Source organism: Tetrao urogallus (assembly GCF_951394365.1).
Source record: "Tetrao urogallus genome assembly, chromosome: 4".
Lineage (NCBI taxonomy): Eukaryota > Metazoa > Chordata > Aves > Galliformes > Phasianidae > Tetrao > Tetrao urogallus.
Window position 1 is genome coordinate 49,969,413 of NC_136817.1, and position 23,816 is coordinate 49,993,228.

A 23,816-nucleotide genomic window follows, 5' to 3' on the forward strand; every position below is an offset into this window, starting at 1 on the left:
ATATGCAGCAGAATATCCTGTATGTAAGGAATGATGCTTTGCCCTCCTGGTTTGTCCTGTACAGAAGAGTGTGTGTGCCTCAGGCAGTAAAGTTAGAAGGCTGTATAAAACATTTGAAGGCATAGAGATTTAATCCCAACTCTTTTCATATATATGTTTTGTAACAGCTGTCCCCATGAACAGCCCATGCATTCATGTAAATCCAGGAAAAAAAATATCTGGATCTAACCCAGTGTATCAGAAAGAGATCTTCATCTAGTATTCATCATCCTCTTCGAGGTCTTCCCCTGCAGTTGCAGCTTCCAGTGCAGCTAGAGCTGCTGCTACTTCTGCGTCTTCCTCCTCCATTTGTCCATTGGTGTCTTTGTGGCTGTGGTGTGTGGGTGCCTGTGCCGCTGTGGGCACAGCTGTGGCAGCAACGCCATTGGGAATGTCCTCACTCAAGCCTGCAGAGTCACTGTTAAAAGGCTTGATACTGCTTTTCTTCATATGCAAAGGTGAGGCTACGTGAAGGTCTTGGCCATGCGTTGCTGAATGCTTACTCATTTGGTCTGGGTGTGCATAGTTGACTGAAATGCTATCTTTTTCAACATAGTTTCTGATTTGATTGCCATTTTGGCAATAATCTATATCTGGCAGTCTTATGGCATCATCGTTTTGGATCTCCAGTACTGCACTTCCTCTGAGAAAGTTGCTATCTTCTGTAGACTGGGGCTTCACACCTTGAATACTGTTTGTCTGACTGCAGTCTGCCTTCCTGTGTCTGCCTGCTCCTAGGTCAAGCTCTTGGCCACACTCATTCAATTTGAAGTGGAACTCTCCAGTGTTGACTGAAGAAGGCTCTGTTGGCTGGCTGGAGGTGCCCTGTTCACTGGCTTTCTTCACTGAGTTTGTGCTGGGGCTGAGAATGGGGTGCACACCAGAATGGGAGTTGCTGCCATTGACTGCAACATCAAGCTTTGCAACACACTTTGCAAGGCTGTCATCTTGAAAAGCATCGCCTCTGTGGTTCCAGAGGGTCTCCCCTGTGCTGTTTACCCGATTTTTAATTCCTGTTCTATTTAGCTCATCTTTCTGGAGTTCTTTTTTCTGTTCTTTAATTTCACGATTATGTTTGAATTTGAATTTATTGCTTCTTTGCTCATCTTGTTTGTAGCTGTTTCCTTCATGAGTGCATTCAGGTGATTGTAATTCTTCTGGATCAAAAATGTAGCTGGAATAAGAAAAGTTTGTAGAAGAAATGTTAGGCTATTAACAGTAGTACTTAAAAATGATTACGCTTCATTTTTAAGCTTGAATTCTTAAGGAACTGGTGTCACTGAGGTTTACCTGAGGACCTGAGAATGACCTAAACTGAATGGAAATGTTGAATTATGCTGCGGTCTCCTGGGAGTAGCACAGAACTGACCCCTGTAGTGAGGTTCACCAGAAGCCCAGCAAGATATCAGAGAATCTCCCCTCTTTCTCTTGTAGGACCAGTGCTTTTTCCCTCTTCCTCACCCGTTCTGGAGATGTGGCCAGGGAAAAGAGTAGCCATTAAGTGGGACTGAAGTGTTCTCTTTCTAAAAAAAAGTGTCCTTCTTCAGGATGACTTTTAACATAGAAATTGTTCTTGCAGCTAATTTAATTAAAAATAAATAAGGAACTGTGACGAAAGCAAGGATCTGTAGCTGATTTTCATTTTTTAGGGGAGAGGGTGGTTCTGACAAAGTCTGTGCTCTTCATTCTGCTGAATTGAGGGTAGCTTATGCTACCTATGTAAGGAAAATCTTTTTGGTTAAGATGAGATTTCTGTCCCACACAATACTTCTGTGGCTCATGAATTATAGAAATGAATTATAGAAAATTATAGAAATATAGAAATTTGATTACAATAAATCAAAAGGGCATTTGAGAGAAGGCATGCTCTGGCGTGACTTTAAAGATACCCAAAATCTGGGAAAGCTCCAATCTCCAACTAATCTTAGCAGTAGGTGTGGAGGAGCACAGACATGTTTTAATGCTTTTCTTTTATCCAGTTTAAATGTCTTTTATTGTACCTTTTTATCATTTTGCAGCACCTGCACCCCATCTGGATTTTCTTTAATCTGAAAAGAGAGAAAAGGAAGGCAAGGGAGAAGGAAAATGAGTGAAGTATTATGAAATTAATGCATGGGTAATTGTATTGAAAATTATGCTCGTGTTTAGAATGGTTTTATTAGTTAAATAGAAACACGCCTATGCAAAAATGGATGCAGTGCAGTTCAAGCTCCTTGTAGTTTTCTATCTTGCATTGATAGTTGCCTGTAGTTGGAGAATAATCTGGGGAAGAATTAAAGAGCTCTTAAGCAGATAATGCTGTTCTTTCAGAATGTTTTTCCAGTCTGCAGCAGTTTTATGATTTGGAGACTCTTAAGATAAACTAGTGATGTTTTTCTATTGGCAGTTGGCATCTACGGCATTCTTTAGTGAGCAGCTCCACAGCTTAGCCTTGCCTGTGTGATGGATCTCCTGCTTTTGTGTCACTCAGTCCTGTCTCTTACTAGCAGAGCTCAGTGCCCTCTGGTCTGTGCGCTGGAGCAGGCAGGAGCATTGCAGGTGTGGCTGCAGTACAGGTAGTACAAGTCCTTCACTGCCACCTTTGGGTCCCATACTCTGAAGAATCTTCATGTGTTGAAATGTGGTGCGTACTGACACTGCTTCCTGCCCCAGGTCGTCCTTGTCATTGTTCTCTGGAGACTTGCATTTTGATATCCTTCATGAATGAAAGGGGGGAACCACAGTGCCGAGTTCTCACGATGTGGTGAGAGCTACTGAGCACTGCGATTCTATTCATCTCCTGGTTATATACAGAGAGAGATGTTGCTGGGCTTGGCATTTAGTTATGTGCAGTGTTGTGTGCTTGTATTTTACTACAGGGGTAATTCCTCAGGGTTTGACTAGAGCTACCAAACTGAGAGAATCTTGCTACATCTCAGTATAATGCAAGCTTTCTGTGGATGTGTGTTATTGCCTGATCTGATGAGATGCTGAGGGCCATCAGCTATGTGGTCGTATGTCACTCTTTTACTATGGGAAGAAACATCTTGTTAATTTGGACACTCGAGAACTTTTATGTTCTAAACCTAAATGAAGGCACAAATATGAACAACCCCAAATCCTGGGGGAGGAAGTTATTCTTGATTTTACATGTTTGGGCTACCTTAATTCTAGTTAATCAAGTCAGGAAAGCTTGTTAATTATTGTATTTTATATATATTTTATATATAATTATTGAATTGTTGTAATTCAAACTATCTCTTCATGACCTACGATTTTGCATGCTTTTGCCATTGCCTGTGGACAGCAGCTTGCTTCCCATAAGACGGACTGATGACACAAGGTCAGGATATTTTCTAGAGCAAAGGAAATATTCAGCAAAGGAAAATATTATTGATTTATTTGTACCAGGCATGGCCTGTACTTCCCACCAGTGATCGTGCTGGCAGAAATTATAATGCGCTCCATGTTGTTAGCTTATTATTCTCCTTTTTTTCCCCTCTAAATCTGACTTCCTTTGCTGCAAGCACTGTGCACAGTGCCTCACGTCCAGTACCGTGTTTCTGGAGCCTCTTAGAGCCTATCATTCAGCAGCTGGCTCTTAACCTGCTCCTGCCTGTGCCTTTACTCTTTGTGCCTCATCTGTCTTAGAGCAGAAGTTGCTGTAAGGGTTAGGCAGATTGCTGCAGCTCAGTGCCTGTCAGGGCAGCCTGCGCTGAGCTGCTGTGCTGCCTCTATCTGATGGTGCTTCTCCCTCTTCCTTAAATGCATTCTCCTTTCTTACACCTCTGCTGATTTCTTGCTGTGTGCCATTGTCCTCCACAATAATGTCACAGCAGGAATCCTGATGCAGTGTTTTTCGCCAAGTAGCCTGCAAGAACTGGCTGATGTGGCCATGAATACTGACCCTCCCTGTGTGCAGCTCTTCTGCAATATGAAGGGATTTGGGCAAGTTTGATGTGGTATGAGGCTTGTTTGAGGGCTTGTTTGAGCCAGCTCGTGTAGCCTCTTCTGGCTAATAGATAAAACAAATAACTCTTTGTTTGCTTGGATGCTTCTGAAAGATGAATTAGCTCAGGCATGTCTGGCTTGCCCTGTACCGTGTCATCATGGAAGCAGCTTTGGAACTGCAACTCAGCAGCAACCAGACAGTGGTGTGCTATGAACCCCATGTGAGCTAAGTCTGGGCGCAGAGTGCAGTGTGGTGCCAGCTCAAGTAATGGCAAGTAAGTTCACGAATTGTGATGCAGTGGCTGAATGCAGTCCTGCGAACAATGAAAAACATGCAGCCTTGCTTTCTGTTTTGATGACGGAATTCAAGAACGGATTTCAAGATTGTCAAGAAATTATCTTTTTTAATATATGTGACTCAGTTTTCAGTCAGCATAAATATGTGACCTGCAGATTTTTGAAAGTAATGTGTAGAGTTGGAATTAGACATTCAAAAATCTGATCACGTCTCTTTGTTGGACTGTCATAAACCCTGTATTGGCAGAGAGAAATACCCCTTGCTTCACATGATGCTTTATTCATGTCATAGCTTTTTGGCAGTAATACCTTTGTGACCAATTTTTTCAAGAACGAAGCACTGGAAAATTTTCATTACAAATCTCTGAAGAACACAGGTGGATGTTGGTGGTAGGGCAGTAGAGGCTGAACCTTCCCACCAGCATTCCATTACGTGCTGTGGCCGTGTGATGGCAGCAGAGGGGCACTCTGATAGAACGGCCTCTGACATGGAAGCGTGCATGGTGCAAAGGTGTATTGCTATGTGGAATAAATGACATTCATTCATTGATACATACTGAAGGTTGACGGAAACCAAACAATGCATGTGAGTGCAGTAAGATGGTGGGTGGTGCGTTTCAGGAGTGGTGATAACAGCAGTGTGTCACCTCCACTGGTGCACGTTTTCACAAGTGTGGCATGCAGGCTCTTGTTCCTCACTGATGACAATGTATAGCTAGGGGTGGTGACTGTGTTGAAAAATGGTGTTCTGTAGCTGAGGATTTGCTCTATCAAGCAGTGTTCCTTTGCTCACAGTATGTGTTATAGTTTCCATGGAAATAAACAGGAGGCATTACTTCTGGAATGATCTACATATGTGCTCCAAGACAATTCCTCTTTACTCAGTGCAGCCCAGGCAAGCCAAAATGTTGGATACCCACGAGTTATCTCTCCTTTAGATTAGTAATGATTTGAAGTTAATTCAATTGAGCTAAGCTGTATGTTGACACTTGTTTTGATTTGAATCACATATTTAGTTTTAGCTCAAACTTGCTTCTAAAACAAAAGAGCAAAAACTGCTTAAAACTGACCAACCCTTGTGAATCTTGGCCTTCAAGTCTCAATGGCTGCCGTGCATTAGGTAAGTCACAGTGACTGTGTGATTTGTCCATGGGAAAGACAACTTATGTTAAGCCTCTTTCTATAGAGGCTAAGCTGCTGCTATCCTTCATGCTTACCACAGGCTATGAGTATGCAAATATTATTTCAGCTCTGGTAAATCGTGATGACTTCAATTGCTGTCAGTTGGCAGGTGAATCCACTGAAGCGCCTGTGCAGGCCTGGGTGCCTGGCTTTAAAGTGGCTGGGTTTGGTGAAATCAGTCCAAGTCTGCCCATAGTCAGGTTCTGAGGGCAGATCCTGCTTCGAGCTGGGGGGGGGCACTGCACATCAGGCTGCTTCTGTTTAATCTGTTCTGACAAGTTTCCTACTGAGTGCCTATATTTATAACACTGTGATTTTTAAAAGGAATTTGCTTGTATAGGTTTTAACTATTGGGAAGTGCCAATTGATGTCCTTCATTCTGTTGTGAAGACGTTTGTGATCTTCACAGAAAGCAATTATAAATGGAAATACCATTGTTACTTTTATAAAAAGCACTTTACTGTTTGTAACTTTTAATTACAACTGTTTGAATGATCTCCGCAGCTACTGCACTTATGCTTTTCAGCTGATTAGTTACAAGTAGATTTGTTCACTGGCATGAAGGAGATATAATGTGTGGAAATATTTTATGCAGTATTATCTTAAAAATTAGTTGACATCCCTGAAGTAGGAATATATTTTTTACAGTGTTACTGTCTGAGCAATGTTGGTCTTTTTTCCTTCTCGTCCTCTTCTTCCATATATACATAGCTTGCTCTGAAAGTAATAGCTTATTATTTTTCTCCACAGAAGCTAGAAGATGCAAAGAGCACAATAACACTTTGATAGAGCAAATTCTGAGTTATAAAACACCATTTTTAATATTTCTGCGAGCTGCAAATAATCCAGGATTATTCACCGATGATAACTTTCAGGTTCAGGTATCTGACAGACTGACCAGAGGGGAAGCATTGCTAGACCTGGCACTCGCTAGTGTGGAGGAGATAATTAAAGACATTAAGATCAGAGGCAGCGTGGGCTGCAGCGACCATGCTCTGGTTGAGTTTGTGATCTTGACTTACGTAGGCCTGGCAAAGCGTGAAGTCAGGACCCTGAACTTCAGGCTGTTTAAGACACTGTTGGATGAGATCTCCTGGGAAGCTGTTAGGGCTAGGGGATTGGAGCCCTGATGATCCTTGAGTTCCATTCCAACTCAAACCATACTATGAACGCAATCATCACCATTAGCTATACATTTTCATTAATGGTGAACAGCAGCCTGCATGCTGCACTTGTAAAAATCTGCACTAGTGGAGGTGACCCACTGTTTCATAGCTGCTGTGTAGGCGCTGTTGCCAAGAATATGTTGCCTCAAATCTTCTTTTATCAGCCTGAAGGGATGGAATTCAGAAAATGCCAAATCTGAATTGTGTGGTAGGACAGTCCAGCCGAGACTGACAATGTGCTCCATAGTCTTCAAACTGATATGAGGCCCGGTGTTACTGAATTGAAAGAGAAAGGATGTCATCTTCTCTGGCCTTACGCTGTAAGTTCAAGCCTTTGGCTTAGTCAGTGTTGCAGTGTCACAGTCAGAGTTGACTTTTCATGCTCATAGCAGTGACACCACATCTCATCACTGGTGATGATGTGATCCAGGAAAATGTCATCTTCAGCCTTGTATTGGTTCAATAGGTCAGGTAAAACTTGCATACAATGTTCTTTATGTTCCTGTGTGAGCATTCATTGGACCCATGTGACACAAACTTCGTGATATTTCAGTGTTGCCACTGTTGTTTCCAACACACTGAAGCTGATATTGATCTCTGTACACAGTTCCCTGGTTGTAATCCAACAATTCATGTGGGTGATCTGAGATGTTCTTCATTTTGTGGTGTGACAGCTGCGTGGCTGCCTGGAACATGACTTGTCTTTCATATCACTGTCACTATTGCTGAAATGCACCACCCACTGCCTCACTGTGTTTCCATCCACTGTTTGGTCTCCATGAATGTTCAGCAAGCACTGATGAATGTCAGTGAGTGAAATTATTTCCACATGGAAGAATTCAATGACACACCTTTGTGTCATATGCACTTCCGTGTCAGACACCAGTTTGCTCCTCTGCTGCCACACAGCAACAAAATGTAATGGAATATTGGCAGGAAGGTTCAGCCTTTTCTGCCATACCACCACCATCTGCTTCTTATGTCATGGGACAGCATTATGAAATAGGAGGCATTGTTTTCAGAACAGACCATGTATATTATAATAGTATTTAAAGCCAAACTTGGGAAAGGATTCTAAGGAACAAATTGGTTTCATACCATGAAAAGACATACTTTAATCCTCCTTATTTTGTTTTATGTAGCTTGTTCTAAAGACTTCCATACTGTATTCATAGTTCCACTAACAAATAATAATATGAAGAGGCTCCTGTCTGGAGCAGTTTAAATCAAGCACGTGATATGCAGATCGGCAACAACAACCAAAAAGGGTTAGAGAGCTCAAGCAATGGATAATTATGTTATCTCTGACCAAGTTTAGAAAGACATCTAGAGTAAGTCATTATACTCTTTTATGTTGTTGAAGTTCAGATTCTCGTAGTGTGGAAGAGTGCTATTGCCTCATGGTTTGCATATTTAGTGCCAGTACTTGCTTCTGTTAATGTAAAAATATTTTTTTCCCCTTTTTCTTCAATGAAAGAGGCTCAGATTGTTCACTAGCCACTCCTGCTGACCTTGAATTGACCATACAAAAGATACTCTAGTTGTATTTTCTTGGCAACACTTTAAATCAATGTTCACAGAGACCAGGAAGACTTGATGTTAAGAGAGTGACTTTCTTGCTTTGAAATACAGTGATATAGGAATACAACAGTTCTAAATCAGTTGGGAAAAGTGCTGCTCTGTCTATTAAGGAGGCTGTAACTGAGTTTAATTAGGGGAGAGCAGAATGCCAATTGTGTCAGATACGTGCTGAAAAATGGAAGGATGTTAAATGTTTTGCTGGTGGCACCCCCTCTGAGGGTGGAAAGGGGCTTTTCTTTGTGTGAGACCTTGCTGTGGATGACAAGGATGTATGATGTCTGACTCCACAAATGTAAGCTTGCATTACAAGCTGCAGTATGCTTTAAGAGAAGTATGCTTTGCTTTATCAGATTTGAGAAACACAGCATATCTGATTTTAGATTATGTAGTAACACAGCTTCTACTGCCTATTTAAACTGTACCTGTGCTATGAAAAAGAAACAGGCAAATGATAATGTCATAAAAAGGGAAGGGCAAGCATTTCAGAGAGATAAAAATTGTTTGACAACCTGTCTTGATATTCCTAGAAGTTTACATGGAAACAGAAAAAAGGCCAATCTCAACTTCTGTTTATGGGATGTTATATTTTGATTCTGTCTTTATAAATATATATATATATATATATACACACACACACACACGTATGATCTCTTCAGGCAGAAAGATGAGGAGAGCAAGCACTATATTATTTTACTTTTCTAGTAAGTCACAAATATCGTGACTCAGTGACTTTTGATCTGAGTCATTCTTCTTCAGTCAATTTTTTGATTGTTTATTTTTTCTTCCTTGCATTCTGATTTTTTTTATAAGCTTTTGCTGTTTCTTCAACTTCTCACTCTCCTCTCTCCTTTCCCACTCTAAATTACTAAGTGATGTGCTTTCACTTGGATGTGTTATCTTTGCTATTGAAACTGAATGTTGCATCCCCCAGTGGCCTAGGATGCCTCTTTCTGCTCTCCTTTCCAGGTAGAGGTGGTTTTCAGACTAGACCCTGCTGGGATAGGGTGAGAATAACCTCAGACATCTGTGGCATTTGACAAGCTTCTCCCACTTTGGGTGGTGTGTTTTGCCTTCTGTGCTGAGGAGGCATTCTCATCTCAGCAGATTTCAGAGGCTGTCCTCAGTGTGTGCCAAAGGCTGAAAAAGGATCAGGTGTGGAGGAGGGAAGTGCAATTTGTTACTGAGGGGAGGAGGCAGCAGAACAATTGGTAACTGATAGCATTAAAAAAAAAGCATGGAGAGATTGTGGCACAGATGGTAGAGCAGAGAACTATAATTAGAAATTTAGGGAACTAGTAAACATACTCTAGAAAAAACACCCTCCTGTCATAGAGGAAGAGAAAGATAACAGAAGAAGGTTATTAAGGAAGAAAGAGTAGGGACATAGCTACTTTAGCAAATCTGTGTGCGGGTTAATAGCATCTGGGGAAAGTGTTTTGCTTTCCATAAAGTACAGACGACTCTTCAAATCTGTTTTTATCCTGACCTAACTCTATTCTGAGGGTAGGCTGTTTCCAAAGAGAGAAAGAATTGTTCTGGGCCCGGAATCCCCTTGTTCTAGGGGTTCTCCAGATCATTTCTGCACCTGTACCTGAAAGTTATAGCCTAAGTTAGTTAGAACTGACCCATTAGTATACAGGTGACAACCAAAAAAATTGTGAAAAGTAAGACCATGTAGCATGTCTAATGTCTTTCAGTGAGCATCTGGATTCATTGGCATCTCTTGTCTTAGTGTAGTTATTATGAAGGCAACAATATGATATCTGCAGTGAGGTCTCTGCAGTAACACCAATAGCTGAACTGAAATCTCTACTTTCCTTTCCTCTGACTGATTCTTAGTCTGGTGATTTGTATTCAAAGTTCTTCAGGGAGCAAATCAACTGTTCTGTAGCATCTAAAATAAACAAACCAACCTGGGGAGGTATCATAATGTGCTTCATTACAGAAAATGGTCCCACCTCATGAGCTGGATTTGCCTGTTAACTTTTCTGTATCTGAATTGATTTCAGGCTTCTTATTCATGCTTTCCTTAGCTGTAACACAGATGTGTCACTTTCACACTCAGACCAGCCTGCAGTCCAGCCCCAGTGGGAATACATGTCTGTTCCATCCAGTCCACAGTTCAGTCAGACCCAGTCACACAGTTCCTACTGTCTGCACTGCTCTGCAAGGAAGGGAAAGTTGCAAGTGCTTCTGTGAGTGCAGCTTGTTCTATCCTCCTGTTTTGAGAGTGGCAGACACTGAGTTTCAGGGCAAGGAATGTCAGTGTCTGCCAGAAAGAGCCTTGTACTATCCCTCTGCCAGCACAACATTATTGCCAAGGTTATATCTGCCTGTCCTATGTTACTCCTCCCTCTCAAATGTGCTCTTTTCATTACTTGACAAACAAATCTGTGGAGCTGCTCAGGTCTGCCGGATCTTTTTGTCCTCTTATGAGGCCTCATTTACCCACTGAACTGTTTATGTGCATCTCTAGTCCAGCTAACTGATGATAACTTGTCAGAAGGGACCCACTGAAGACTCATAACATTTCTTTAGCCACAGTAGTAATTTAGGGCGGTCAGCCTTAGTTATGTATGTCTATTGGCATTCTGCTTGCACCTTTCAAACCAATTCCTTGTTTTTCATCAGTGAATATCATCATTTCTTGAATGCAAATTATCTTTCTTATCTTATCTGTAGCTCTTGAGAAGAATATTTACATATTTTTACAAAGATTATTTTGTTAGAATTGAAAGGGAAGGAATTGTGCAACACATATGAGTGTATGTTTTTGTTTTGAAAGGAATTTTTAGAAATATCACCAAAAATACTTTTTTTTTTTCTTTTTTTTTTTTTTTTTTTCCTCCCATGGAAGTTTTCACAGTTTTGTTAATACTTCATTTTTTTTCTTATAATATAAAAATAGAAAACACTCTATGGCTTATTTTTGTCAAACCCCAGCTTTTGGCAAGGAAATGTCAGGATTATTCAATTGTATTTCTTCAATAATAATAATTAAAAAAACCAATTCAGAACTATTATAATCTCAGTCCCATTAATGGACATGGCGTATACCCGCTGTATCTGTCACTTGTTGCCAGCCAAACTTTTTTCTTGTATCTGTGCTTAGGACCTTTTCAAACATCTCTCTGACAGATCCCCCATTGATTCATTCAGATTTATTCGCACTATCACTCTTTAACTTGTCTCAAACCTCCTACATTTCCATACATTTACATGAATCCTATCTAACCTCCACAATTTGATCATGCATTTTTCCCCGACTCTTCTCTTTCTTCTCTCTGGCCCAAACTAAGTTGAACTCAATTGTTTTCTGCTGTTCAGTGCAGTGGCCTGATTCTTTTTGTTTCTGTGGCTGAAGTGGCAAACCTTTGGGAGATGTTACATGCTAATACTGCACACAGCCAACAACTGTTTGCTTCAGTAATGGAAGAACTTGTACTCATTATGCTATCTAGGGCATGAGGTTTAGGGTTGTTTCTGTTTGTATGTAGGGACTTAAGGTTACTATATATTCTTATTCCCAATGGAGTCACGAAAGTGGTTTAAACTTGTAGGTTTTCTTTTTTCGTGGGAGAAAAGTGACTTTAACCATGGTAGGCATCTAAACCTGGAGGTTTTCATGCCTCAAAATCATGTGTTGTTTGTTATCTGGGAATTTATACACCTGAAATATCAATACTTTGTAACCTGACATAGATTCTTCTGCTGAGAAGATCTGATGGCACAGAATGTTGTTTTTCAGCATCATTGAGAAGATAACGGGGTCCTTAAAGGACAGTGCTGTAGAAGCAGCGATAGCAAGGGTGAAAACCAAGTCACACACGAAGTTTCCAATTACCTCAGCCCTACACTTTCCAAGAAATTAGAGCAATGCAACTTAGTATTCAGAAACACTGGAGTAATAAGCACTTGTCTGATGAATATTGACCACAGCAGCAGCTAATCACCAGGCTGTGGCCAACTCACCATGTAACGAGCGGGTGTAATGTTATCATGACTTTAACATCTGTCTGCAGGATGGCAGTATATGTACGTTTTAAGTGCTTATCCAGGAAGTTTGCAATAATAATAATTGACAAAAAGTTGCACTTACTGTCCTCATTCTGAGATCACATTAGCATTACTATGTATGCAAAATAGTGCAAACTGCCTATTATATGCTTGGACTATTAATAACAGCATCCAAGGGAGAGTCCAATCTTCTAGCTGAGAGCTGCATCCACTGTGTGGGAGTAATTATGTCTTGTAATTGTTTCCAAGTGCTGAGGAAAACCATCTTGCCAACATGATGTCCAGCTACAGTCTGATGAAAAACAAAACTGGTGGGCAGGATGCTCAGAGCAGTGAAAATACCTGCATACGTTTCTAGTTCTACTCAAAGAGCTGACATCAGAAAACATACCTGCTGGTTATCTCTGTGTATGTGGTCTTAATACCAGCAAAGTTTACTGGTATGGTTGACAATGGCAACACGTGCCAGTTGTTCCATGCCAGTAAAATACCTTACCATACAGTAAATACCTTAGCTGGAATGGGGAGAGTCTGATTAGGTATAAATGCAACATCCACTTCTTTTCTTCTTTACTGCCATTCACTACCTATGCCTTCCATCTTCCTGCTGTGTTTTCGTCAGGTCCTGATGATATTTTTACCTACACCTTACCCCTTCATGTTTTTGTTTTGTTCAGGCAGTTGTTTTGCATCAAACTGAGGTGTAGTGGCAGGCAGACCTCAAGGTAGGGAAGTCTGAGTGCTGCCAGCACAGTGTGAGCACACCTGCACTTGTTTGCAGGTGTTCTGACCAAAGGGAAAAGTACTGAAAAGTAGATGCTATCAGTTTTACAAAGGTGTTTTGTTTTGAGTTGTAACTGTTGGCTATTGCCTAAGCAGATCTTCCACAAAGTGTGGTATTATGCATAACTATGTTAGGTCCTGCTACCTCCTCCCCAGAATGTCCTTGTTCCCAAATCAGCAAGGTCAGACAGGTCTTTTGCTTCCTGTAGTGGCTTTCTGATGCTGCTGGTCAGTGTGTCATGTCCCTTGTTTTATTTGCTTCACAGATGTTGCCCTTATGCTTCATAGTGACAACTTTCCGTGCTCTCCCACACACTTACAGAAGAGATGCGCCCAACCTGGCCGGTGAAACCATTCTGCTCACTTGATGGTGCTGAGCACTCAGCTCCAAGCTTATCTTAACGCTTCTTCACTTTCCAAGCATGTGATCCTGGTGCATGTTCAATAAAGGCTGCAATGCTGCAGAACTTCAGGTGCAGGCAGCAGCAGTGCTTGGCCCTGGAATGAACCCTTTGGCATCCCACTCCTCGTCCAGGAGCAGTGGGCCTGCACAGTCCCTGCCCTGCTGCTGCTGTCCTTTGAGTGGCACGGGAAGCTTTTAACATGTGGTTGGATCATTCTTTTTTTCCACCCTGCCGACGTTTCTTACTTTAAAGCCATTCTTTTTCTATTTGCTCACTGAGTAATCTCTGTGGTAGTTGCAGGGCTTTTTCTTTAAACCTCTCTGAGAGGGTGGAGCTCTCTGTGAGGCCCCTGTGGTTTAGAGCCCTGTGGTATGGAGCCCATACTGATTATGGGGTGTGACTTAGAGGTGATCTCTGTGGGGTTTTTTTTCCTGTTACACCTTTTCAATTGATTTTAAATATTTATAAGGCTTTAAGGGAAATGTGTGCTCTCTTACTAGTTCCTCATCACTCGCACCATTCGGTCACAGAGCGTTTCCCCAGCCATGATTTACCATACAAAATGTTTGTTTTATTTTTGATGATTAAAAAAAGAGTTGAGTAAAGGGCAAAACTCTCACAACCATTAGCCAGTTTGCACAGAGGAAAAACAAATATAGCTTGCAGCATACAAACACTCATTTCCTCCTCAGCCGAGCTTATTCCCTACGTGTGTTTTTCCCAAGCTTACATCACTCTGTTGTTTAAGCTACTGACATTTATATTTCCAGTCCTTTAAAGCTGTTAATCCTATATATCCTAATAATTTGTTCTGTTGAGATGCCTAAAACCCCAAATTGTATTTAGGGCCATATTGCGTAGGCGCAAACATAGAAATGCATTGTTTTTCAAGGAGTGTACGGTCTAAATATGTGTCAAGGTAAAAAAGAAATATAAATAATTAAAACAAAAAAGGGGTGTGATAAGCAGATGGTCATGTATGTGTGAAAGAAGCAATCAGCAGAGACACTATATTTGATTCAGTAATTGTGTTAGGCTTGGTGGCATGGAAATCTGTGTTTGGGGGACACAGCTGGAGTCTCAAAATAGCTGTAGACAATTTTATGTAACTAACAGTCTCACTAAAGTGTCTCTTTGCAACTTCGTACTTTAGAGAATGAATTCATGGATTTCATCCCTTGGTCTGAAAATCTCAGTTGTACCTAATGTCTTTTTAAATCATTGAAAATAGAAATAGCCCTAGGAATAAGTACTGAGTGTTCTGTGCAGCATGCTGTCCGGGCTGTGGCTTTGATAGCTGTGAGACATGGCTTTAAGGCTGAGCATTAAACGGGACCAGGGCTGCTAATTTATTAATTTATGAAGCAATTTGCTAACCCTTTGGATACTATGTAAAAGTAAGCTCTGTCTCCCTGATGGTTTTGACTGGAGGTTGTTGTGGCTGCTGTGTTTTAGGTTGAGCATTGTGCTCTGAGTCTATGTGAGATGTGGCCTTCATACTCCTGCCAGGGTTTGTAGCCTCAGCAGTCCTATAATGTTTCAGTTCACAGGAAATTTGGTGGAGTTGCATCCTACAATAAAGGGTTCACAAGCTCTCAGCTGGTGGGAATCCAGCTGAGGCCCTGTTACTGCGGGCTTGCATGCATATAGACACTTGATTAAAAACTTTTTCCTCTTGGACTCCCTGTTCTATCACATATTTGGCTGAACAGCCTTTCCTCATGCCTGATACTGATAGTCTGCTTATTTTATGGTTCCTAGATGAGCTCAGCAGGAGATATCTTCTGACACCTGTTGAGATGGTATGAGCTCTGCCTACAGCCATCAAAACATCTTTAGTTAGTTAGAAAGACACCTGTGGACATCCAGAAGGGATTGTGGATTTCAGCTTTGGGTTTGGGTATTTATAGCTCACCAAAGTGCCACTGAGGTGCTAGAATGAGTCCAACTAGTCACAGAGTTGAAATACTAAGTCCCTTAGAACATACCATTACCATGGCACTACTTAAAAGGCTTTTGGCTTGTGTGGTATGCAGTATACAGCTCAGTGAAATGGGGGTCTGTGTGAGCTCTGAGGATAGGTTGTTTTTTATGTTAGCTAGAGAATCTAGGCCTCCTAGAGTAGCAGTGCTATGAGTAGAAACTGTATGGGCAGTTGTTCTGTGGCTTTCCTTCTTGAGGAGAGCAAATACTTCATAGGCTTCATAGATTTGATGAAGCGAATCTTTCAAGAGAAAAACATGACTCATTTTTCTCATTTACTCATTCTTACAAACCAGCTCAAATTCAGTTAGAGTAAGCAGATTGTCACTGTCATGCCCCTAATCCTTACATGAAATTACATGGCAGGTGCTTAGACTGTAAAGAGATGTATGTGTATAGATAAATAAGCAGGTCTTAAACAACTAACACACCCATTGTAGTCTAAATTTTTGTGTTCTATACCTGTGAAACCAATTTTCTTACTGGTAAAATTGTCTTATTTCTTCCTATGTCTGGAAACAGAGCTACTGAAGTTCTGGTTATGAAATCAAATGGTTGTTTCCCTTCTGCCTTGGGGACTACTCAAAGGACCAGCTGGAAACCATTGTGCAGAGAATTTGCGTAGATGAAGGAAGGAAAGTGCATAGCAATTGATGTATGCCATCAATGTCCCAGTTCCATTTTTTGAAGTTTATTTTAGGAAACAAGGGAGCTTATAAAAATGTTGCAGTAAAAATAAAATATTATCATTCAGAAACTTTGTTCTGTGTTCACATCATCCTAGTGTATCTGTTAAAATCTGTTTTTTTGCTCCTAAACATTTTGGAACTATTTGAATATATCCCAAAATACCTCTCTGTTCCCTGTCTTCTTGAACAGTTTCTATTCTATATCCTCCCAGAAGGCTTATTCATGGCTCTTGTGAGAAATATCTTCAGTTCAAGATGTTACCTAGTGACGTCCTTGATGCACTGCAGTAGGTGTTCTCCCGATTGTATCATCTGAGGATCAAGCACCTGAAATTTGAACTGCTCTACCCTCATGTGCGGTATTCTGTAACTTTGTAACTTCTTCCCTACCCTAAACATCCTGCAGACCATGAATCTGTTACACTGCATCCATGTCCTGTGATCATATGCTGAAAGCAGTGGAGACCTTCTAGTACTAAAAGAAGTTTTGATGAGTCCCTCAATTTAGTAGTTTAAAACTAGTTATCATTTCCATTGGAAACTCTGGAGTTTTTTATGCATGTCCTTGCTCTTTAGTCTTGTTTTTTTCAGCTGATGTATGTACCGTATCTCCTGGCATAGAAGCTGCACACTGTTCAAAATTTGGTGATTTTTTTTCCCAGTAGGTCCATCAGACCTATTTTATAAATATGAAGGAAATGACCTAAATTAAAGGTCTCTTGTGATAGCTTTCTTACAGATGCTTCTAAGTTATCGACCTTTGGATTAAAGATGAAATGAAGAAGAAAGGCTTAAAAATGTTACAGACTTGATACATTTAGGTTGCAAAGAGTAGACAGTATAGGAGCATGTTGCCTGTTTCAATACATTAGAAGCTGTGGTGTTTTGTATGAGCACTGGGAAAATTTCACAGTTGCTATGAGATGTTAAAGGTAGCAATAGTTAAAAGGCACAGGTGGTGAAAGCTAAGATTTAGCTGAAATTAGAAAAGGCAGGTGCTGAGATTAGAAAGGTTCTTTTTAGGAAAACAACAGTACGTCAGGGTCTGAGCTTCTATCCAGCCCTTGACAGAATTACACAGCTCTGAAAGTAATGCCTCCTATTTACTTCCATGGAAATAACAGTAGACACAAAGAGTACAGTAACACTATTTGATGGGGCAAATTCTCAGCTACAATACACTATTTTTCAACATAGTCATCATCATTAGCTATACATTTTTTGCCAGCAGTCCCTTAGATCCTTAACAGTTCAGGATCTGTGTGGCAGTGTGAATACAAAACAGATTCTCTCCTGGCTGTTATATAACTGTGATGTGACCTTAGTTTTCTCTACTCTCACCAGAGGGGACATGGAGAATGCAAATAAGGACAGAATCTGCCTTTCAGAATATTTATTTCTTCTGGGTCTGAAGGAACCAGAAATTGCACATGTCAATTTTCTCTGTGGCACTGACAGGAGAGCAAACAAATCCTTTCACTTGAATTTAATGTCAGCACATCTGGCTGTAGAGCTTTTATTTTCTCTCTTCTGACTCAACAATCACTTTCCTTAGCCTTTCATTTGCAGACTCAGCTGAAGACTTGGAGCTTGCTTAAATACAGGAGTATTTCCTGGATGTGGATTGATTCTCAATAAACATTTTCTTTCTCTCTTTTGAACCTTCTGGAATAATTTCATTTTTATCATGTCAGTTACAGGTATACAGATCAATGAGAAATTCTGCTGTGAAGAATTAAAAATATTGGGCAGTGAATGTCAAGGCTACAGCCTACTGCCACAGGATGAAGTCTGGGGGAAAAACTAGGCAAACCAGGCCAGTATCTAGCTTTATTATGTAGTTATGCCATGGATGCTGTCATGTAGCTGCCACTAGCTTGCAGCATAGCAGCACATTTACACCAAGATTAATCAAGCTCTTGGATCTTAGTTTTCATCCTTTGTCTGCTGGAGGCTGTTGCCTCTATCTGCCTGTAAGTTCTATGCAAAAACCAGGGAACAGCATACTGGTCTTCAACAACAACCTGGGGGCTATCAATAGCAGAACCTTTAACAAATGTTGTTGTAAGGCTCTGAATATTTAGGTGATCTATTCACATTCTATTCACAGAGGAAAAGAAAGAGATAGTACAGACCTCATGTTTTGAATTGCATGTTTTTTTTTTTTTTTCTTTTAGAAAGAAAATAGTAAAGCTTATGAAAGTAAGGATTAAATGTAAGTGCACTTACATATGAGTTAACTTGTACCAACAGAATTGGCATGCTGGCTTATTGAAAGCTTTTTTTTGTTTGTTTGTGAAGCAACTTTGTGGATAGACAAACTGCTTTTTTTTTTTTTATTATTTCTTAGTATTTTCCCATTGAGTTTCTGGCAGTGGAGATAAAGAGTCACTGCTGGAATTTAGCAGGCCCTTATCCTTTAAGTATGTAATAGTTTTTTAGCTAAGGGAGCAATATTCTGGAAGTAGGCTCAGATGTCTATGGAGATTGCTTCAAATAGATATTGCATTTATGCCTTTAGGCAGGATTAAGGCCAGGTAGGATATGTGATCTCAGCTGTGGTATTCAATTCTAGCTTTATGTCCTCAAAATCATTTTGTCCTGAATATTTCAAATACTTCTGGTTTGTTTACATCATCCCAAATATTGCTAGTGGCAGGCACTGCAGCAGTTGTGTACTTGCTCAGTGTATCACCCTCTCTTAATACCAAGAAAATTGGATAAAGCCCTAAGCAGTTAGCATGACTCAGTAATTCTAATCTAGTAAAACAAAAGAAAAAGGAAACAACAACAACAACAAAAAAAAAAACCAAAAAGAAACAACACAGAAAAACAACAAATGGATGATGGAGCGTGCTTAAAATTGTCAGGATATTAGGTTTGATCTGTTAATGAAATAACCTGCAGCTCTTGGATAGGACAAGCAGTTAGATGTCAGCGTGCTTTCCTTTCCCTCTTAAGCCAAATAAATTCTCTTGTTTTCCAGTTTGTTCTCTTTCCCCAAGTACTTTTTTTTTTTTTTTTCCCCCATTTTGTACTTGTTTGTTCTTTCCATCACCTTTTGCCTTCCTTTTCACATTTTCTCCTATTTTTTTCACCTTTGTTAACTAATTTAAAATGAGACAACTCCATGTTCCTGTATTTCCTTTTTACAGTATTCAGCTTCTTCTAAAATTGAAAGTGGAAATGGGCAAGCTTTTATTTCTTACAACTGAAATGTTAGGCATTGGAAAGAAACACAGTTCAGAACCTGTTCTGTTACTAGTGCTCATAGCCACAAAGCACCGCTGGAATATAAGGTACTGCATAGTGAAAGTGAATCCAGTGGTATTGCCTGTTGTGGAATACTGAGGCTGTGATAGTGAATGGCCAGTTAGTCTTAAACTACACTAGGAGAACAAAAAAAGTTTTACCTTTCAGATTGTACTCCATCGACTGCTTGAAAGATTTGGTTTAAATGTCTTGATCCTGCAATAGTAAAGCAATGCTTTGTGAGTGATTTCTTCATGTCCACACAAGTAGGTTAATCTGAAGTACAAGTGGTCTATTGCAAACAGTGTAGAAATATAGCATCCTCCTCTTCATTCTGTAGTAATTTCTTAGTTTAGACAATGTTCAAACAAATCACTTGAGCAACACACTCATCCCCTTGAGCTGGTCTGGAATGCTAACCTGCTTACCATGAGAATGAGCTTGCTGGCTACAGTGGATTAGGGTTCATGTGAAATGTTTACACTTTAAACAATAAAACCAGAAATTCTTCAAATATTATGGAATTACTTTTTCCTTTGCTGGCAGCCAGGATATTTATAGCATGTGTCAAAACATTAACAAATGCTTGTCAGAACTTTCTCCTCTGGATTTTTATGAACGTTGAAATGTAAGAAATGCCTCTGATGTTGCACCTCACATTCAAGGTACCTGGTGAAGCTACTGTTCTTGCAGATGTGTGTGCTTCAGGCAAAATGGAAAATTCAGTGAAATGCTTTCTGTTAAGAACTTAGAGATAAATTCTTGAGATAATGATATAGTTAAAACTGAAACATTGTAGATGCTTTTTCTCCTTAAAAATAAAAAATAATATTTTCTGCATTTCTTGTAGGGAGGGAGGGGGTGTGGCCATATGGATCTTCACGCACACAAACCTGTAACAAACAACCATCACGTCCAGCTCACACCTGTGAAACGGTCAATGCATTTTGCCGTTGATTCCAGAACTTGTACCTTATGCCTTCTTTCTTTCTTAGCATCTGTCTGCTTGGGTATCTATAACTTTGGGTAGCAGATTATACTGCAAGCTTTGATTCCAAAGATGGTTTTGTGCTACCAAGAATAGCCTTGCAAGGCTTGTCTTGCAAAAGCAAATTCTTTAAAGGCCTTGAGATCCCTTTCAGCAGAACTCTCCCAGCATCTAAGCATCTAGTTGAATCTTGAATTCAGCATCAACAGGTAATGGGGCTGGAGGGGATTGTCAAGGCAACTTGATGGCCATTGCTGTATATTTTGTGTACGCATTCCTTATGATTATACAGATCAGTTTTGTGGTTGAACTCTGACAAGCTCTCATAAAATTTCACTGCTAGCCTTTCAATTTTTAGAGTACCCTCAGCTGTACTGGTACTTAAACAGTCCCTGTTAGAATACAAAGACGAGAAGACAACAATGCATAGTGTTTGACCCACAGGTGATACTTAGAATGTTTTTTTTAATTTCTGTTTTATTTCTTTATTTTTTTAAAGCCTGACATATGACTGAAAATGAAATGCATTCTGCTGAATTCAGCAGCTTGTGATTTAGGACCAAAATGAAGTGGCCCTGAGATCAGGTGTGAGTCATTGCTAAGGAGAGCCTGGGATCCTTTGATTCATTGCCCTTCTGTGTTGCCCTACAGCAAGTCACTTCACTTGTCTTGTACGCTACCATTCCACATCCTTTTCAGAGCTTAATGTTTGTGCAGCACTTTGGAGATTTATAGCCCTATTCAATCTAATTATAGTGTTGCAAAGGGTTGAGAGTGTTTCTATGCATCTATTAATGGTGCTGTTGGTACTTTAAGTAGAGTAAGAATAAAGCTTAACAAGAATGAATCATTGTGCGTTCCTGTCTTTAAGCAACTTTTTATTGGGGTTCTTCTTGTGTCTCTTTTTAACTTAATTATATTCTTATTCGATACAGCTGCCATTATTTATTACAAAAAAGGTTTTTTCATTTAATTTTTGTTTCGATCTCTAATTTTTCTTACAGCATAATTTTGACTAGATGTCCTTATTTGCTTTGTGTATGCCAGGTCCTGAATGAAATTAAAATGAATCTTGCCATATGTTGAAAGGTTATTAAAAAATGCAAAAGATGTATCCTGTACAATGCATTCTTGTCAGTTCTGAATTGCTTCTGTCTGTTGAACAGATTCAAAAACAGTAGGTTAGTTATAGGTTTTTCATTAGTTTGTAATTGGGTTTTCTGTGTTTAAGGCTATTAGGAAACATGTTTCTAAAATTCTCTGGAAGTTAAAAGGAAAATGCTAAAAAGGAGAGCTGATACAAGTCATAGCTGTTGGTAAGTTGTAAGCTTACCCATTTCATCATCTCAAATGATGATTGATTTCATTGTGGTGTGATGTATGTCACTGGATTTTGATCCAAAGGTAAGAGTTTCTGTTTGTTTGTTTTAAGGAAAACCAATGAATTGCTGAAACTGTTTGCCTATAATATTAAAATAAGTGCTGAAATCTCAGCATCAAATGCTGGATGTTAACAGTAATATGTGCAGAAGCTGGATTTCAATTGCATTAGTAGCTCATTTTCTCTGTGTCAGACAGGCTCAGACATAAACCAATTTATGTTTATACTTAAAAGTATTTTCTTTTTGTTGTACTTGGTGCTTTCTTCTCTTTTACTTGGTGATAGCTTGGAAAGCTGTTCTTATACCTGCAAATTATACTCAGGCATCTTAACTAAATACTCCTTTTATCATCACTTTTGCTTAGCAACATCCTTTTTGGTATATTCTTGGAAACTTGTCTAGTGTGTACAACAGTGTTTATAAATCAAGGATTGTTGCTACATCCTGCTTTTTTATGTTGTTTAATACTTTTCATGTTGCTGTTCTTGAGACAGGAGCATGAAGTGTTCCATGTCCCTTCCCACCAATGCATTGTAGGACATAACTGGCCCATGACTCTGGAACATGGCTTACCATATTGGTGCAGACTGTTCAAATAAGTGAATAGCATCTATGTAGTTGTCATGGATCCAAGCAGCAAGGAGTTTTCACATTCCAGAATAACCTGGAATTTAAACAAAACCATTAAGATTTGAGTACTTGCATTGTAGATGCTTCTATTTGCATTTTCAATTTCATTTACTTCCAGATATCCTGTCTGGAAGCCATGATGTCAAAATCTAAGTGCAATACCCTATGCCTATTTTGGCATGGTCCCTGAGTGCCCTTGAGTGTAATCTCATTGCTGAATGCAAACTTTTAGGCACTGTGAGCAGATATTTCCAGATTTACCTTCTAGTCCAGTTGTTGAATCCTTCTTGGTTGTTTTTTTTTTTTCTTTTCTCTTTCTTCCCTCTCCCCCCCATTTTTTTCGTGTTTGGATTTTTGTTTATGGTTTTTATTTTTCTTCCTTTTTTTTTTTAAAGTTGCATAAAGTTGCATAAAGTAAATTGTGGATGGCTGCTTCTGAGATCTGCCTACTTTCCCACTCCATTAGCAGCTCCCAGCTTGAGGTTTTCAAGCAAGTGCACAGCTCCTTTGCTATGTAATATGTGAAGCTGGCCAGTACTTTTGAAAGAGCATCCCTTGCACAATAGATCAAAGAAGACCAACGTATGTTTTTGCTCAAAAAAGTGTATGGGATTTAACTCTTCCATACCAGAAGCCTTAACTTAGTCTTCCAAGCTGATCTGGAGATCAACTGATTGTAGATTTCTCTTCTTTCCTTTGTGGGTTGGAACTATTAGAACTCAGCGCTGTCCCCAGCAGTTTCAGGAAAAAAAATCATCAGCTGTCTACAGTGGTTTTAATGTATGTCCTAAGATTTGTATTCCCCTCACATTTTCCTCTTATACTCTAATAACTTAGGTCCTGCCCAATGCATGCTTTTGTGGTCTTGTTCAAATACTTTCTCTGCTGCAAACTGTGTAGTACAATAGCATTTTTGGGATCTTTTTAATCAGTTCTACTCTTCATCTCAATTCAAATTTAGTAGAACAAACCTCTCATTTACATGCTTTCTTTTTGTTTCTGCCCATGTGTTCCGCTATAATTATTTACATACAGTTGTATTAATGTTTTTTTTTTTTTTCCTAAGGAAAGCTGAAATGGATTTTGTATCACAGATACTGTATAAAATCTAGGCCCACATTTTGTTGATGATTAAATGGCTGATCTTGCAGTGCATGTAATCAAAACCTTTAAGATTCTATTGCAAGGTAATGAAGGGGAGAAATTTTGTGAAATCAAAGGTGAATTTGAAAATCCTGATTTGACTCTGAGCATTCACAGAAATCAGAAATAATCTATCAACTGTGAAACTGTACACTTTTCTCCTAGGCTCTATATGGATGAAGAAAAGTAAAACAGTAGTTCTTGGCTTACTGGGGGAATTGGGGAGGGAGAGAAATGAATAGTCAGTTTTCTTTATGAAAAGCACTTAAAAAGTAAAATCAGATTGAGGTTAGTTATTCTTCCAATCTTCAAGGCTTTTTATGTAATTGTGCAAACACTGTTTCTTGAAT

The 23,816-nt window shown here is 39.6% G+C and overlaps 1 protein-coding gene across 1 annotated transcript; it reads right to left on the minus strand.

Moving 5' to 3' along the window:
- Positions 1-255: 255 nt before the first annotated feature.
- PGCKA1 (PDCD10 and GCKIII kinases associated 1) lies at positions 256-22,303 on the minus strand (the record flags this gene model as incomplete). The annotated part of the gene is made up of 4 exons (XM_079534684.1): positions 256-1,213; positions 2,040-2,087; positions 19,485-19,539; positions 22,267-22,303. 4 exons carry the CDS (start codon positions 22,301-22,303, stop codon positions 256-258), a joined length of 1,098 nt encoding a protein of 365 aa, XP_079390810.1.
- Positions 22,304-23,816: the final 1,513 nt, after the last annotated feature.